At 41.8% G+C, this 17,206-nt stretch overlaps 1 protein-coding gene across 3 annotated transcripts in view; it reads left to right on the top strand.

Annotated features, from left to right (window-relative positions):
• The window catches only part of LOC110508865 (cytosolic phospholipase A2), a 29,486-nt gene extending 15,387 nt beyond the window's left edge, over window positions 1-14,099 (top strand). For all 3 annotated transcript variants that reach the window (XM_036966711.1, XM_021589733.2, XM_021589734.2), the window contains 5 exons: window positions 136-381; window positions 662-846; window positions 3,196-3,385; window positions 11,180-11,337; window positions 12,197-14,099. In XM_036966711.1, coding sequence (XP_036822606.1) covers window positions 136-381; window positions 662-846; window positions 3,196-3,385; window positions 11,180-11,337; window positions 12,197-12,337 — 920 coding nt within the window. In that variant the 3' untranslated portion in view covers window positions 12,338-14,099. The remainder of the gene's footprint in view (window positions 1-135; window positions 382-661; window positions 847-3,195; window positions 3,386-11,179; window positions 11,338-12,196) is intronic.
• Window positions 14,100-17,206: the final 3,107 nt, after the last annotated feature.

The raw sequence follows: 17,206 nt of genomic DNA on the forward strand, positions 1-17,206 counted from the left end.
ACGAGAGAGAAAGGGTGTGTTGTGTGTCTTAGGGCTTTGGTAGTGACATCCCCATTTCCCCCCTCTCCTCATCCTCCTTTCATCCTCCCCTCCTCATCCCTCTCTCCTCATCCCCCTCTCCTCCATCCCCTCCAGCGGGTGGAACAGAAAACCAGGAGGCAGAGGAAGAGCTCCAGCGTAATGCCCAGGCCAGCTGGACCAGCAGGATGTTCACCTCCCTGGTGGGGGAGTCCACCCTCTTCAACACCCGTGAGGGCAGAGCCGGAAAGGTGCACAACTTCATGCTGGGGCTCAACCTCAACTCCTCCATGCCTTTCTCCCCCTTCAACAACAGATCATACACACACCACAACCTGGAGGAGGAACAGGACGCCGTCACAGGTCTGAGATCAGTTTAACGGGGGGTTTAAGTGGGTGGGTCAGCGGGTTAACAGCCAAAGGGTTAACAGTCTGTAACAAGTCTATCACCATGATTGTCTAAGATTGGAAACCTGTTAGACTGTTCAGACCCATTAACCCATCTCTATGTAGATGGGTAAAGGAATACATCAACTATCAAATCAAGGCTTTGAATAACTATTATAGACTATTTGTGAGAATGGGTGATTGATTTTATAGATGATGACATTATTTATCGTCCCCTTACTGCGGTCCTCCTCAGACCCAGATGAGTTTGACCGCATCTACGAGCCGCTGGACGTGAAGAGTAAGAAGATCCACATAGTGGACAGTGGTCTGACCTATAACCTCCCGTACCCACTCATCCTGCGGCCGCAGCGTGGCGTCGACCTCATCATCTCCTTCGACTTCTCAGCCCGCCCCAGTGACTCCAGCCCACCCTTTAAGGTGAGCAATGCACACACATTCAAGCACGCACACACACACACAGACACACAAACACATGCAGACAGGCACACACGTATGTGTTCTCTATATACAAACATACTGCACACACACCCACATTTTAAATACTTTATTTGATTCCACAAATTACATTACAGTCAAGAAGGATTCAAACATTTCATAGGTCATGGATATATGGACACTTTGGATACAGAAAGCAGTTTTTCTCCACCCAGCAAGGCTGCCCATGACAGCTGATACGGCGCAGTACCTCGCTATCTGCTTTGCCTTTTTCCTGTGCAGGCCTGCAATCTGAAGGCCACGTACTGTCAGCCTATGTACAGTGCATTCAGGAAGTATTCAGACCCCTGCCCTTTTTCCACAGCCTTATTCTGAAATGTATTTATTTTTTTAAACAATGACCTCATCAATCAATCTCAGGTGCGTCCTGTTTCCATTGATCATCCTTGAGATGTTTCTACAACTTGATTGGAGTCCACCTGTGGTAAATTCAATTGATTGGACATGATTTGGAAAAGCACACACCTGTCTATATAAGGTCCCACAGTTGACAGTGCATGTCAGCAAAAACCAAGCCATGAGTTTGAAGGAATTGTCCATAGAGCTCAGAGACAGGATTGTGTCGAGACACATATCTGGGTACGGGTGCCAAAAAATGTCTGCAGCATCGAAGGTCCCCAAGAGCGCAATGGCCTCCATCATTCTTAAAAGGAAGAAGTTTGGAACCACCAAGACTCTTCCTAGAGCTGGCCGCCCATCCAAACTGAGCAATCCGGGGAGAAGGGCCTTGGCCAGGGAGGTGACCAAGAACCCGATGGTCACTCTGACAGAGTTCCTCTGTGGAGATGGGAGAACCTCCCAGAAGGACAACCACCTATGCAGCACTCTACCAATCAGGCATTTATGGTAGAGTGGAAGCCACTCCTTAGTAAAAGGCACATGACAGCCCGCTTGGAGTTTGCACCTAACGGACTCTCAGACCATTAGAAACAAGATTATCTGGTATGATGAAACCAAGATTGAACACTTTGGCCTGAATGCCAAGCGTCACTTCTGAAGGAAACCTGGCACCATCCCTACGGTGAAGCATGGTGGTGGCAGCATCATGCTGTGGGAATGTTTTTCAGCGTCAGGAACTGGGAGACTAGTCAGGATCAATTGAAAGATGAATGCAGCAAAGTACAGAGATCCTTGATGAAAACCTGTTTTAGAGCACTCAGGACCTCAGACTGGGATGAAGGTTCACCTTCCAACAGGACAACGACCCTAAGCACACAGCCAAGACAACGCAGGAGTGGTTTTGGGACAAGTCTCTGAATGTCCTTGAGTGGCCCAGCCAGAACCCAGACCTGAACCTTAACCTCTCTGGAGAGATCTTAAAATAGCTGTGCAGCGATGCTCCCCATTCAACCTGACAGAGCTTGAGAGGACCTGCAGAGAAGAATGTGAGAAACTCCCCAAATACAGACGTGCCAAGCTTGTAGCGTCATACCCAAGAAGACTCAAGGCTGTAATCGCTGCCAAAGGTGCTTCAACAATGTACTGAGTAAAGGGAATACTTATGTAAATGTGATATTTCTGTTTTTTTTATATTTTTTTTATATATTGGCCTAAATTCCTAAAAAACAGTTTTTGCTTTGTCATTATGGGGTATTGTGTGTAGATTGGTGAGGAAAAATGTTTTTTTAATACATTTTGCATTAAGGCTGTAACATAACAAAATGTGGAAAAAGTCAAGGGGTCTGAATACTTTCCAAATGCACTGTACGTGGCTGAGACGCCCAAATATCCACACTACAAGTTTGCACTGATAACCAACTTGTCAGAAAAGACCTGCTCCATGTAGGAGTCAAAAGAACAACGCATTTGCAAAATGAGCACCTCCCTCCGGGGCTCCCCCCACAACAAAATATCTTATTTGGTTTGCAAGAAAATACATCATCAACATCAAACCAGCCTCCTCTGACAATAGAATGGTTGTGAATAAGCACTGTTACTGTTTGTCTCACCTCACTAGCTATCAGGTTGACGAGGCGGTCATGTCTAACTATGTATAAGTCCTTGTATGAACGGCAACCATTAACAACATGTGAAACAGACTTTCATTTGACTCATGTTATACAACGTGATACAAAATGGATTGGATATACAAGCTCATTTTAGCTCTGCACAACAATATATTTAGACCAAGATTTACTCTGTTTTACAAAGACATTTGAGAATGTAATACATCTGAATGACATACCATTTTTTACGACAGTGTGTGTGTGTGTCCGTTTATTGACTGTTTTCTGTCTGTTCTTCAATCTACTGTTCTGTGTGTGTGTCAAGGAGCTCCTGCTAGCTGAGAAATGGGCTCGCATGAACAAGCTTCCCTTCCCAAAGATCGACCCCAAAGTGTTTGACCGTGAGGGCCTCAAGGAGTGTTATGTCTTCAAACCCCGCAAGGAAGACAAGTGCTGCCCCACCGTCATCCATTTTGTACTGGCCAACATCAACTTCAGGGAATTCAAAGCTCCCGGTGAGGACTGGTGAAACTGGGATACTACTGTATGGCTGTAGGATCAGGGAAAACTAGGCTGCATCTGAAATGGCATCCTATTAGTGCACTACTTTTGACCAGAGCCCCTTGGCCAAAGGTAGCGCACTATACAGGGAAATGGAGTCCATTTTGGACACACCCTAGGCCTTGGTTTAAAGCCCATAAACTACAATGTGTTATAATGTGTTATAGGCTAAAACTTTGTCCCAGAGTTTTTCATGGTGAGCTTAGATGGTTGGGAAAAATTGAAGGTCCTAGTTATGATCTATAGACGGGTTGCCTGAAAACAATGCTGAAGGCCGTGTGTTGTTGTTGTTAGCTAGACACAATGACAAAAAGTTGCCATTCGGGAAATCATAGGCGGCTCGTTTCAACTAGTTGTCTCTTATTATTGATACCATGTCTTATTTTGAGGTGTTTAACTCAAAACACATTTTATTTGTCACATGCGCTCAATACAACGGGTGTAGACTTTAACGTGAAATGCTTGCTTACGAGCCATTCCCAACGATGCAGAGTTAAAAAATAATTATAAATAGAAAAATAGTAACACACAAAATAAATACAAAGAATGAAGCTATATACAGAAAATACCAGATCAATGTGCAGTGACATGAGGTATTTGAGGTAGATATGTACATAAAGGCAGGTTAAAGTGACTAGACATCAGGATAAATAATAATAAGAGTAAAATAAAGAACAGAGTAGCGGCATCAAATATTGTGTGTGTGTGTTATGTGCATGTGTTCTTTGTTTCTGGCCATTTTGAGCCTGTAATCAAACACACATGCTGATACTCCAGATACTAAACTAGTCTAAAGAAGGCCAGATGTATTGCTTTAATCAGGACAACAGTTTTCAGCTGTGCTAACATAATTGCAAAAGGCTTTTCTAATGATCAATTAGCTTTTTAATATGATAAACTTGGATTAGCAAACACAACGTGCCATTGGAACACAGGAGTGATGATTGCTGATAATGGGTCTCTGTACGCCTATGTAGATATTCTATTTAAAAAAATATTTGTTTCCAGCAACAATAGTCATTTACAATATTAAGAATGTCTACACTGTATTTCTGATCATTTTGATGTTATTTTAATGGACAAAACATGTGCTTTTCTTTCAATAACAAGGACATTTCTAAGTGACCCCAAACTTTTGAACAGTAGTTGGAAGTGTACATAGACCTTAGCCAAATACATTTATACTCCGTTTTTCACAATTCCTGACATTTAATCCAAGTAAAAATTCCCTGTCTTAGGTCAGTTAGGATCACCGCTTTATTTTAATAATTTGAAATGTCAGAATAATAGTAGAATGATAAATTTCAGCTTTTACATACACTCAATTAGTATTTGGTAGCATTGCCTTTAAATAGTTTAACTTTGGTCAAACGTTTTGGGTAGCCTTCTACAAGCTTCCCACAATAAGTTGGGTGAATTTTGGCCCATTCCTCCTGACAGAGCTGGTGTAACTGAGTTAGGTTTGTAGACCTCATTGCTCGCACACGCTTTTTCAGTTCTGCCCACACATTTTCTATGGGATTGAGGTCAGGGCTTTGTGATGGCCACTCCAATACCTTGACTTTGCTGTCCTTAAGCCATTTTGCCACAACTTTGGAAGTATGCTTGGGCTCATTGTCCAATTGGAAGACCCATTTGTGACCAAGCTTTAACTTCCTTATTGATGTCTTGAGATGTTGCTTCAATATATCCACATAATTTTCCTCCCTCATGATGCCATCTATTTTGTGAAGTGCACCAGTCCCTCCTGCAGCAAAGCGCCCCCACAACATGATGCTGCCACCCCCGTGCTTCACGGTTGGGATGGTGTTCTTCGGCTTGCAAGCAACCCCTTTTAACTCCAAACATAATGATGGTCATTATGACCAAACAGTTCTATTTTTGTTTCATCAGACCAGAGGACATTTCTCCCAAAATTACGATATTTGTCCCCATGTGCAGTTGCAAACCGTAGTCTGATTTTTTTATGGTGGTTTTGGAGCAGTGGCGTCTTCCTTGCTGAGTTCTTCCTTGCTCAGGTTCTGTCAATATAGGACTTGTTTTATTGTGGATATAGATACTTTGTACCTGTTTCCTCCAGCAACTTCACAAGGTCCTTTGCTGTTCTGGGATTGATTTGCACTTTTTGCACCAAAGTATGTTCATCTCTAGGAGACAGAACGTGTCTCAATCCTGAGCGCTATGACGGCTGCGTGGTCCCATGGTGTTTATTCTTGCGTACTATTGTTTGTAGAGATGAACATGGTACCTTCAGGCATTTGGAATTTGCTCCCAAGGATGTACCAGACTTGTGGAGGTCCACCATTTTTTTTCTGATGTCTTGGCTTTTTTCTTTTGATTTTCCCATGATGTCAAGCAAAGAGGCACTGAGTTTGAAGGTAGCCCTTGAAATACATCCACAGGTACACCTCCAATTGACTCAAATGATGTCAATTAGCATATCAGAATCTTCTAAAGCCATGACATAATTTTCTGGAATTTTCCAAGCTGTTTAAAGGCACAGTCAACTTAGTGTATGTAAACTTCTGACCCACTGGAATTGTGATACAGTGAATTAGAAGTGAAATAATCTGTCTGTAATCAATTGTTGAAAAAATGACTTGTGTCATGCACAAAGTAGATGTCCTAACCTGACTTGCCAAAACTATAGTTTGTTAACAAGAAATTTGTGGTGGTTAAAAAACAAGTTTTATTGACTCCAACCTAAGTGTATGTAAACTTCCGACTTCAACTTTACATACAACGCAACATACAACAGTTTCATCGATTTTACTGAGTTACAGTTCATATAATTAAATTGGTCAATTTAAATAAATTAATTTTCAACTAATCTATGGATTTCACATGACTGGGCAGGGGCGCAGCCATGGTTGGACTTGGGCGGGCATAGGCCCACCCACTTGGGACACAGGTCCAGCCAATCAGAATGAGTTTTTCCTCACAAAAGGTTATTTATTACAGACAGAAATACTCCTCAGTTTTATCAGCTGTCCAGGAGGCTGGTCTCCGCAGGTGAAGAAGCCTGATGTGGAGTTCCTGGGCTGGTGTGGTTACACTTGGTCTGTGGTTGTGAGGCCGGTTGGACGCACTGCCAAATTCTCTAAATTGACATTGGAGGCAACTTATGGTAGATAAATTAACATTACATTCTCAGGCAACAGCTCTGGTAGGGATTCCTGCAGGCAGCATGCCAATTGCACGCTGTGGCATTGTGTTGTGTGACAAAACTGCACATTTTAGAGTGGCCTTTTATTGTCCCCATCACAAGGTGCACTGATGATCATGCTGTTTAATCAGCTTCTTGATATGCCACACCTGTTAGGTGAATGGATTATCTTGGCAAAGGAGAAATGCTCACTAATGGATGTAAACAAACAATTTTGTGCACAAAATTTGAGAGAAATATGCTTTTTGTGTGTGAAACATTTCGGTAATCTTTTATTTTAGCTCATGAAACATGGGACCAACACTTTACATGTTGCGTTTATATTTTTGTTCAGTATAGTATTACGAGTATGCATAGAGTCAGTGCAAGATAGTCTGGGTAACCATTTCAAATCAAATTGTATTTGTCACATGCGCCGATGTAGTATAGTAGACCTTACAGTGAAATGCTTACTTACGTGCCCTTAACCAACAATGCAGTTTTAAGAAAAAGAAGTGTTAAGTAAAACATAGAAAATAAAAGTAACACATTATTAAACAGCAGCAGTAAAATAACAATAGCGAGGCTATATACAGGGGGTACCGGTACAGAGTCAATGTGCTGGGGCACTGGTTAGTCGAGGTAATTGAGGGTAATATGTACATGTTGGTAGAGTTGAAGTGATGCATAGATAATAAACAGACAGTAGTAGCAGCAGCGTAAAAAATGGGTCTGGCCCTTTGATTAGCTGTTCGGGATTCTTATGGCTTGGCGGTAGAAGCTGTTAAGAAGTGTTTTGGACCTAGACTTGGTGCTCCAGTACCACTTGCCGTGCGGTAGCAGAGAGAGCAGTCTATGACTTGGGTGGCTGGAGTCTTTGACAATTTTTAGGTCCTCCCTCTGACACTGCCTGGTATAGAGGTCCTGGATGGCAGGAAGCTTGGCCCCAGCGATGTAGTGGGCCATATGCACTACTCTCTGTAGTTCCTTGCGGTCGGAGGCTGAGCAATTGCCATACCAGGCAGTGTTGCAACCAGTTCTCGATGGTGCAGCTGTAGAACTTTTTGAGGATCTGAGGACCCATGCCAAATATTTTCAGTCTCCTGAGGGGGAATAGGCTTTGCTGTGCCCTCTTCACGACTGTCTTAGTGTGTTTGGACCATGATAGTTTGTTGGTGATATGGACACCAAGGAACTTGAAGCTCTCAAGCTGCTCCACTACAGCCCTGTCGATGAGAATGTGGGTTTGCTCGGTCCTCCTTTTCCTGTAGTCCACAATCATCTCCTTTGTCTTGATCACGTTGAGGGAGAGGTTGTTGTCCTGGCAACACATGGCCAGGGTTCTGACCTCCTCCCTATAGGCTGTCTCATCATTGTCGGTGATCAGGCCTACCACTGTTGTGTCATCGGCAAACTTGATGATGGTGTTGGAGTCGTGCCTGGCCATGCAGTCATGATTGAACAGGGAGTACAGGAGGGGACTGAGCACACACCCCTGAGGGCCCCCGTTTTGAGGATCAGCATGGTGGATGTGTTGTTACGTACCCTTACCACCTGGGGGCGGCCTGTCAGGAAGTCCAGGATCCAGTTGCAGAGGGAGGTGTTTAGTCCCAGGGTCCTTAGCTTAGTGATGAGCTTTGAGGGCACTATGGTGTTGAATGCTGAGCTGTAGTCAATGAATAGCATAGGTGCGTAGGTGTTCCTTTTGTCCAGGTGAGAAAGGGCAGTGTGCAATAGAGATCGCATCATCTGTTGGGGCGGTATGCAAATTGGAGTGGGTTGAGGGTTTCTGGGATAATGGTGTTGATGTGAGCCATGACCAGCCTTTCAAAGCACTTCAAGGCTACCGACGTGAGTGCTACCGACGTGAGTGCTACGGGTCGGTCGTCATTTGGTTAACTATTTATTTATTAACTACTTAGCAGTTTCATGGCTATCATGTCACGACTATACTAAAATAGCAAAAATCCATTAGCTAGCTAACCAACAACTGTAACGATGTATTTGAAAGACAGCAAGTGCTCATTGTGCAAATGTATTTGTTTATTATAACAATTTGGAGAAGAAATATAGCTTACATGTTGCCATTAATCCTTTGATATTGAGCCAACCACATCTGTTTTGCCTCAAGGGTTGCGACACACATCGGTTTTGTTACTTAAAACTTCTTAGGGCTGCAATCCCGTTATCGGGATGATATGACAGCAGCCAGTGAAAGTGCAGGGTGCCAAATTCAAAACAACAGAAATCTCATAATTAAAATTCCTCAAACATACATGTATTTTATACCGTTTTAAAGGTAATCTTGTTGTTAATCCCACCACAGTGTCCGATTTCAAATATGCTTTACAGTGAAAGCACCACAAACGATTATGTTAGGTCACCACCAAGCCACAGAAAAACACAGCCATTTTTCCAGCCAAAGAGAGGAGTCACAAAAAGCACAAATAGAGATAAAATGAATCACTAACCTTTGATAATCTTCATCAGATGACACTCATAGGACTTCATGTTACACAATACATGTATGTTTTGTTTGATAAAGTTCATATTTATATAAAAAAATCTGAGTTTACATTGGCGCGTTACGTTCACTAGTTCCAAAAACATCCAGTGATTTTGCATAGCCACATCGATTCAACAGAAATACTCATCATTAATGTAGATGATAATAGAAGTTAAACACATGGAGTTATAGATATCTCCTTAATGCAACCGCTGTGTCAGATTTCAAAAAACTTTACGGAAAAAGCAAACTGAGACGGCGCTCAGAAAATTTATCAAATTAGCCGCCATGTTGGAGTCAACAGAAACCAGAAATTACATGATAAATATTCCCTTACCTTTGATGATCTTCATCAGAATGCACTCCCAGGAATCGCTGTTCCACAATAAATGCTTGATTTGTTCGATAATGTCTGTTATTTATGTCCAAGTAGCTACTTTTGTTAGCGTTAGGTACACATATCCAAATGCTCGTGTGTTTGGACAAAAACTTTGGACAAAAACTTCAAAAAGTTATATTACAGGTCGAAGAAACATTTCAAACTAAGTATAGAATCAATCATTAGGATGTTTTTATCATAAATATTCAATAAAGTTCCAACCAGAGAATTCCTTTGTGTCTACAGGAGCAACGGAACGCAGGGCGATATCATGTGGAATGCGCATGACCAGGAAATGGCTCTCTGCCAGTAAGCTGACTCATTCAGCTTGTATTCAGTCCCACAACACAGTAGAAGCCTCATTCAAGTTTCTAACGACGGTTGACATCTAGTGGAAGCCCTAGGAAGTGCAACTTCATTCATATCCCAATGTGAATTCAATAGGGCCTGAGTTGAAAATCGACCAACCTCAGATTTCTCACTTCCTGTTTGGATTTCTTCTCAGGTTTTTGCCTGCCATATGAGGTCTGTTATACTCACAGACATCATTCAAACAGTTTTAGAAACGTCAGAGTGTTTTCTATCCAATACTAATAATAATATGCATATATTAGCAACTGAGACTGAGGAGCAGGCCGTTTACTCTGGGCACCTCTGGGCACCTTTCATCCAAGCTACTCAATACTGCCCCTGCAGCCATAAGAAGTTTTAACGACCCATCTGTCTATTGCTACATTAATGACTGCAATGGCTTCATCATCTTCCTCTATTCCATGAATGGGATTTATGTCAGAATTGGTGGATGTTGTCATGGTAGCTAGGTGAAATCCCACTGGTGACTTCATTTGGATCTTTCCCTATCACTAGGGAAATGAGAAGAGGAAACAACTACTGTTTATTGGGACATAGGCCTACAGTATACGTGGAAAGGACAGCAGGGCTGTTTAAGCTATAAGGCACAAGGGGTTGTGGTATATGGCCAGTATACCACGGCAAAGGGCTTGTTTCGCACTGCGGAGTCCCTGGATACAGTCCTTAGCCAAGGTATATTGGCCATATACCACAAAGCCTCAAGGTGCCTTATACCTTTCATAAACTGGTTACCAAATTAAACTGTTGTCTCAAAGAAATGTTTAGTCTGCTGTTTAAAATTAAACTTTCTCACATCACATATTTACACCTCCAAGGTATCTGCTCATCAGATAAAATGGCATCTCGGACCTAAACTTCACTGTCTTGTTATCAACTTAAAACTTAAGTATTACTGTAAAGACTTATCTCATGACTTAAAAATTGTATTTTAGGTATTGACTCGTTGTTCATTCCATCTCTATGGGATATGGCTTACTACGTATCAGATTTTTTTTAAATCCACATATTGCAGAATTCCAACCTATTGTAGGACACTGTTGTTTAAACATGTAGGATGCCCACTCTCCTTCTCCCCCCACTCTGTCTCTTAACTTACTTTCAGCATAATACTATCTTTGAGATTTTATCCTCTACCAATTCCACTCTATCTTTCTGTTTCAGTATCTGCCATTGTTTCGTCATCTCTACACAGACGCTGGAATTTATTTACTGACATAAGCCAGTCACCTCTGTCATTGTTTTTGTTTTTTACTGTCTTTCTGATTTCTATTTTAGTGAGTGAGTTGTAAAGATTATATGTGCATTAAAATAACAACAACCACTCTTCTTTTTGTATTATCCATCAGGAGTCCCTCGAGAGACGGATAAAGAGAAGGAGTTTGGTGACTTTGATGTCTTCGACGACCCCGAGAGTCCATACTCCACGTTCAACTTCCAGTACTCCAACCAGGCCTTCACCCGCCTCCACGACCTCATGGAATTCAACACGCTCAACAACATCGAGGTGCGTCTCACACACACACAAACAAGCAAATGCACGTAGTGATGCACGTAGTGATGGGCATTTTTTTTAAATTGACTGCGAGTACTCACATTATTTGATTTAGAGTACTCGAGTACTCAAATAATACAAATTTTAATTGAAAATTGAACTTAAGGCACTGGGCACTGGAAAATAATATGTGCCTATTTATCATTAGGCCTAACTTGTATGATGCTTGGCCTGGTTTCTTTTGTGTTGTGCCCTGCAAATGCACATGTACAAATGGAACACTCGAGTTAAAGCAAATGAACGTCCTCAATATTTTTTCAAACTATTCTGGAACAAAATGTCACTTTCTTGTTTCCCCATCAAATATCTGTGTATCTCACCACAGCCTGGTGTTGTTGACAGTGTGTAACTGCTGCTGTGATGGAGAGCCACAATGTGATTTACATGTGTTTATTATTAGCCTGTAGTATGTGATGTACAGTGCCTTGCGAAAGTATTCGGCCCCCTTGAACTTTGCGACCTTTTGCCACATTTCAGGCTTCAAACATAAAGATATAAAACTGTATTTTTTTGTGAAGAATCAACAACAAGTGGGACACAATCATGAAGTGGAACGACATTTATTGGATATTTCAAACTTTTTTAACAAATCAAAAACTGAAAAATTGGGCGTGCAAAATTATTATCCTCTGTATTTTCAGTGCTGTATTTTCTCTGTTCTGTTTCCTCTATCATCTTATGTTGGTCTCTCCCCCTCACCCATCTCTTTCCCTCCCTGTCACCCTCTCTCTCTCTCTTTCTCTCCCTCTCTCTCTTTCTCTTTCTCTCTCTCCTTCTCTCTCTCCCTCTCTTTCTTCTCTGTCTGCTGTAGGTGATCAAGGATGCGATAATGGACAGCATCAGCCAGAGACGGGAGAACCCCTCACGCTGCTCCGTCTCCATCTCACTTAATGAGATTGAAAACAAGAAGTTCTTGAAACGGAACGTCAGCTCAGCTAAGCTTCCCATATAACCACCAGAGACACCTTTCTATATCCATGACAAGACCTGGAGGTTAAGTTTTTTTATAGAACAAAACGTTACAGCTCTAAGAACAGATAAGAATGGTAACCAACCTATCCTTGTAGCTACAAGGCTTATCTCTGTTTGAATGGGATATAAGCCTCACTTCAAGCTAGCCTGGTCTCAGACCTGTTTGTGATTTCTTGCCAACTCACAACAATGGCCATGGGAGTTTGAAAGACAGTACAAACTGATCTGAGACCAGGGTGACTTAAAGCAACTATGCAGCCTCTTCTTTTGAGCTCTGTATGACTATTGTTTGGGAGAGGATGCAGCACACCTTGTTCTGTATATTCCTAGCCTAGCATCTGGGGTGGTGTGGTTAATCTTTAAACGGGTCGCTCACTCTCTCACACACACAAGGACACACACACTCCATCCCTTCATGCAGCAGGCAGAGGAGAGAGGAGAGATCACACCTGGGAATGCATGTTTGTGTGAAGGCCTGCCTAGCGATGCAATGTATCTCTGGCAGGGGTCAGTCGAGGCGTGGCGTTGTCAAGGGATGAACATTTACTTCTAAAACTGATTTTACTGACTCACGTATTTGCTGCAGATCCAAACTTGAAATATCTGTAGTTGAATTAGAATGACTCCTTACCAATGATATTTTCTTCATGCCTTTCTAGCTATCTTTACCGGTCTCTTGTTCCCTTTTCATCTATTTATTAGTATTTTGTTCCATACATACCGGGGAAGGGTGTTTGGTCTTTTGCTTTATTGTGGAAACATTGCTGAGATTTAGGGCAACATTGTCTCTGTTGCAGCAGATGGGGGAAAATAGCGTGTTTTCTTTATCACACTGTGCCTGTACTCTCCCGTCTAGGATTTTGAACCCCGGTCTCCCGGCCCCCGTGTGACAGGAGGGGATACTGACCATTATACCAATGAGGAGCTCAGGCTTGCAAGTCCACATCTCCGCCTCTAAAAACACTCCTTCTGTAAGGCAATCTGTGAAATTCTATTGGCACCCACATTCTGCCTAGGCAAGCGTGCTATTCACAGCATTTACACAATGGAGACCTGGCTCTCAATTCCTCCTTCCTCTTCTCCCTCCTCCAGACTGTAGAAGAGAAGTGGGGGAAGGGATGATGGAATGTCTCCTCCCCTCCTTTCCCCCTGTTTTACCCAGTGGGAGAGAAGCAGGGGATGTCTGGGGAGGAGTGTTAGCTCACTCCTCCAGGGGAAGGCCTGGCTGAATGGCGTGATGTGAGGGTGAAAAGGCATGTGGGGAGTTGGAACAAACCTAGAATGTCTCTGAGGCTGGCAAGTTGAAATGGGCACGCAACACACAGGAAGCTCATTACACACACATTCCATGTTGGGATGGCCCTATGCTATAGACGGTGTCTCACAAAGGATCCTCTTCCTTTGGGTTGCTTTTACAGTGCCTTGCAAAAGTATCCATCCCCCTTGGCGTTTTTTCTATTTTGTTGCATTACAACCTGTAATTTAAATAGAGTTTAAATGGCATACACAAAATAGTCAAAATTGGTGAAGTGAAATGAAAAAAAATGACTTGTTTTAAAAAAAATCTATATAAATCTAAATAATGAATCTGAAAAGTGATGCATGCATATGTATTCACTCCTTTTGCTATGAAGCCCATAAATATGGTCTAGTGCAACCAATTACCTTCAGAAGTCACATAATTAGTTAGATTGCACACAGGTGGACTTTATTTAAGTGTCATATGATCTGTCACATGATCTCAGTATATATACATCTGTTCTGAAAGGCCCCAGAGTCTGCAACACCACTAAGCAAGGGGAACCACCAAGCAAGCGGCACCATGAAGACCAAGGAGCTCTCCAAACAGGTCAGGGACAAAGTTGTGGAGAAGTACAGATCAGGGTTGGGTTATAAAAAAAATATCAGAAACTTTGAACATCCCACGTAGCACCATTAAATCCATTATTAGAAAATGGAAAAAATATGGCACCACAACAAACCTGCCAAGAGAGGGCCGCCCAGCAAAACTCAAGGGCCAGGCAAGGAGGGAATTATTCAGAGAGGCAACAAAGAGACCAAAGATTACCCTGAAGGAGCTGCAATGCTCCACAGAGGAGATTAGAGTATCTGTCCATAGGACCACTTTAAGCCGTACACTCGACAGAGTTGGGATTTACGGAAGAGTGGCCAGAGCGGTATTCGCCAAAAGGAATGTGGGAGACTCCCCAAACATGGAAGAAGGTACTCTGGTCAGATGAGACTAAAATTGAGCTTTTGGCCATCAAGGAAAACGCTATGTCTGGCACAAACCCAACACCTCTCATCACCCGAGAACCTATCCCCACAGTGAAGCATGGTGGTGGCAGCATCATGCTGTGGGGATGTTTTTCATCGCCAGGGACTGGGAAACTGGTCAGAATTGAAGGAATGATGGATGGCGCTTAATACAGGGAAATTCTTGAGGGAAACCTGTTTCAGTCTTCCAGAGATTTGAGACTGGGACGGAGGTTCACCTTCCAGCAGGACAATAACCTAAGCATACTGCTAAAGCAACACTCGAGTGGTTTAAGGGGAAACATTTAAATGTCTTGGAATGGCCTAGTCAAAGCACAGACCTCAATCCAATTGAGAAACTGTGGTACAACTTAAAGATTGCTGTTCACCAGCGGAACCCATCCAACTTGAAGGAGCTGGGAACAGTTTTGCCTTGAAGAATGGGCAAAAATCCCAGTGGCTAGATGTGCCAAGCTTAAAGAGACATACCCCAAGAGACTTGCTGCTGTAATTGCTGCAAAAGTGGCTCTACAAAGAATTGACTTTGGGGGGGTGAATAGTTATGCACGCTCAAGTTTTTGTCTTACTTCTTGTTTGTTTCAAAATAAAAAAAATATGTTGCATCTTCAAAGTGGTAGGCATGTTGTGTAAATCAAATGATACAACCTCCCAAAAAATCCATTTTAATTCCAGGTTGGCAACAAAATAGGAAAAATGCCAAGGGGGTGAATACTTTCGCAAGCCACTGTAGCTACTCTGCCACTAGCCCTATCATGCAACTAAGTGAACCCATACCTGTAGAAGGGTTGACCCCTTATTTACAGTGCATTCAGAAAGTTTTCAGACCCCTTGACATTTTCTGAATGTTACGTTACAGCCTTTATTCTAAAATGTATTTTTTTTTATTATCCTCATCAATCTACACACAATACCACATAATGATAAAGTGAAAACAGGTTTTTACATTTTTTTGCATGTTTAATAAATTTAAAAAACATACCTTATTTGCTATGATACTCTAAATTAAGCTCAGGTGCATCCTGTTTCCATTGCTCATCCTTGACATGTTTCTACAACTTGATTGGAGTCCACTTGTGGTAAATTCTATTGATTGGACATGATTTGGAAAGGCACACACATGTCTATACGGTCCCACAGTTGACAGTGCATGTAAGAGCAAAAACCAAGTCATGAGATTGAAGGAATTGTCTGTAGAGTTCTGAGACAGGATTGTGTCCAGGCACAGATCTGGGGAAGAGTACCAAAACATTTCAGCAGCATTGAAGGTCCCCAGGAACACAGTGGCCTCCATCCTTAAAAGGAAGAAGTTTGGAACCACCAAGACACTTCCTAGAGCTGTCTGCCCTAATATCTCTGGAGAGACCTGAAAATAGCTGTGCACCGACTCACCCCATCCAACAGACAGAGCTTGAGAGGATCTGCAGAGAACAACGGGAGAGACCCCAAATACAGATTTGCCAAGCTTGTAGCGTCATACCCAAGAAGACTCGAGGCTGTAATCGCTGCCAAAGGTGCTTCAACAAAGTACTGAGTAAAGGGTCTGAATACTTATCTAAATGTGATATTTCAGTTTTATATTTTTTAGACATTTGCAAACTGTTTTTGCTTTGTCATTATAGGGTATTGTGTGTAGATTGATGAGGGGAAAAAACGATGTAATCCATTTTAGAATAAGGCTAACACAAAACAAAATTTGGAAAAAGTCAAAGTGTCTGAATAATTATGTAAATAACATATATATTTTTTTTTTTTTTTGACATTTTCAAAACATTCTAAACCCTTTTTCACTTTGTCATTATGGGGTATTGTGTGTAGATTGAGGGGAAACAAATATTTAATCCATTTTAGAATAAGGCTGTAACATAACAAAATGTGAAAAAAGGGAAGTGGTCTGAATACTTTCTGAATGCACTGTATAATAGAAGATGATAGTTTACTGGCCTGCTGAGACGTATTCAAGAAGTGGGCCAGGAGTTGCAATGATTCATGAACAGTTTCAATGTGTTTGAAATCTATCTTTGTAAACCTGTAATGTATAGATAATGGTTCATATAAGTTAAAGTAATGGGCTCCTGTTGTACAGGTAGACCAGGTTGTTTACAAGTATAAATTAATGATAAAGAAATTGGCATCACAAGGACTGGACAATATGTGTGTGAATTTATGTGTTTAGAAAATGGGAGATCTTTTTTTACATAAAAAATGTAACTGCTATTTGCATTCTAAATTAGTGTTTGTGTATTAACTAATTTCATTGGCAATAAATCTTTGACAGAAAAAGTCCATGTAAATTGAATTGTCATTCTTGATGCACTAATATTGTTAAGAAATATAGATCCAGTTTTCTGTGAATGTGTATGTTTCTTTGAATATGCATTTGAACATTGAGGTTATTTATTTGTGTGATTGTATACAGTACATGCGATTTATGCAAGTGGAAGGAATCCACACATATAGCTCTTGGTAAAATAGATTTCAAGACAATGATTCAGCTCTATTCCACTTCTCTTCTGTAGTGAACCAGCTGTCTAGACATTGAATTATTACGTACAGTATTCTCCTTTGCTTCCAC

Source organism: Oncorhynchus mykiss, chromosome 28, assembly GCF_013265735.2.
Source record: "Oncorhynchus mykiss isolate Arlee chromosome 28, USDA_OmykA_1.1, whole genome shotgun sequence".
NCBI classification, from domain to species: domain Eukaryota; kingdom Metazoa; phylum Chordata; class Actinopteri; order Salmoniformes; family Salmonidae; genus Oncorhynchus; species Oncorhynchus mykiss.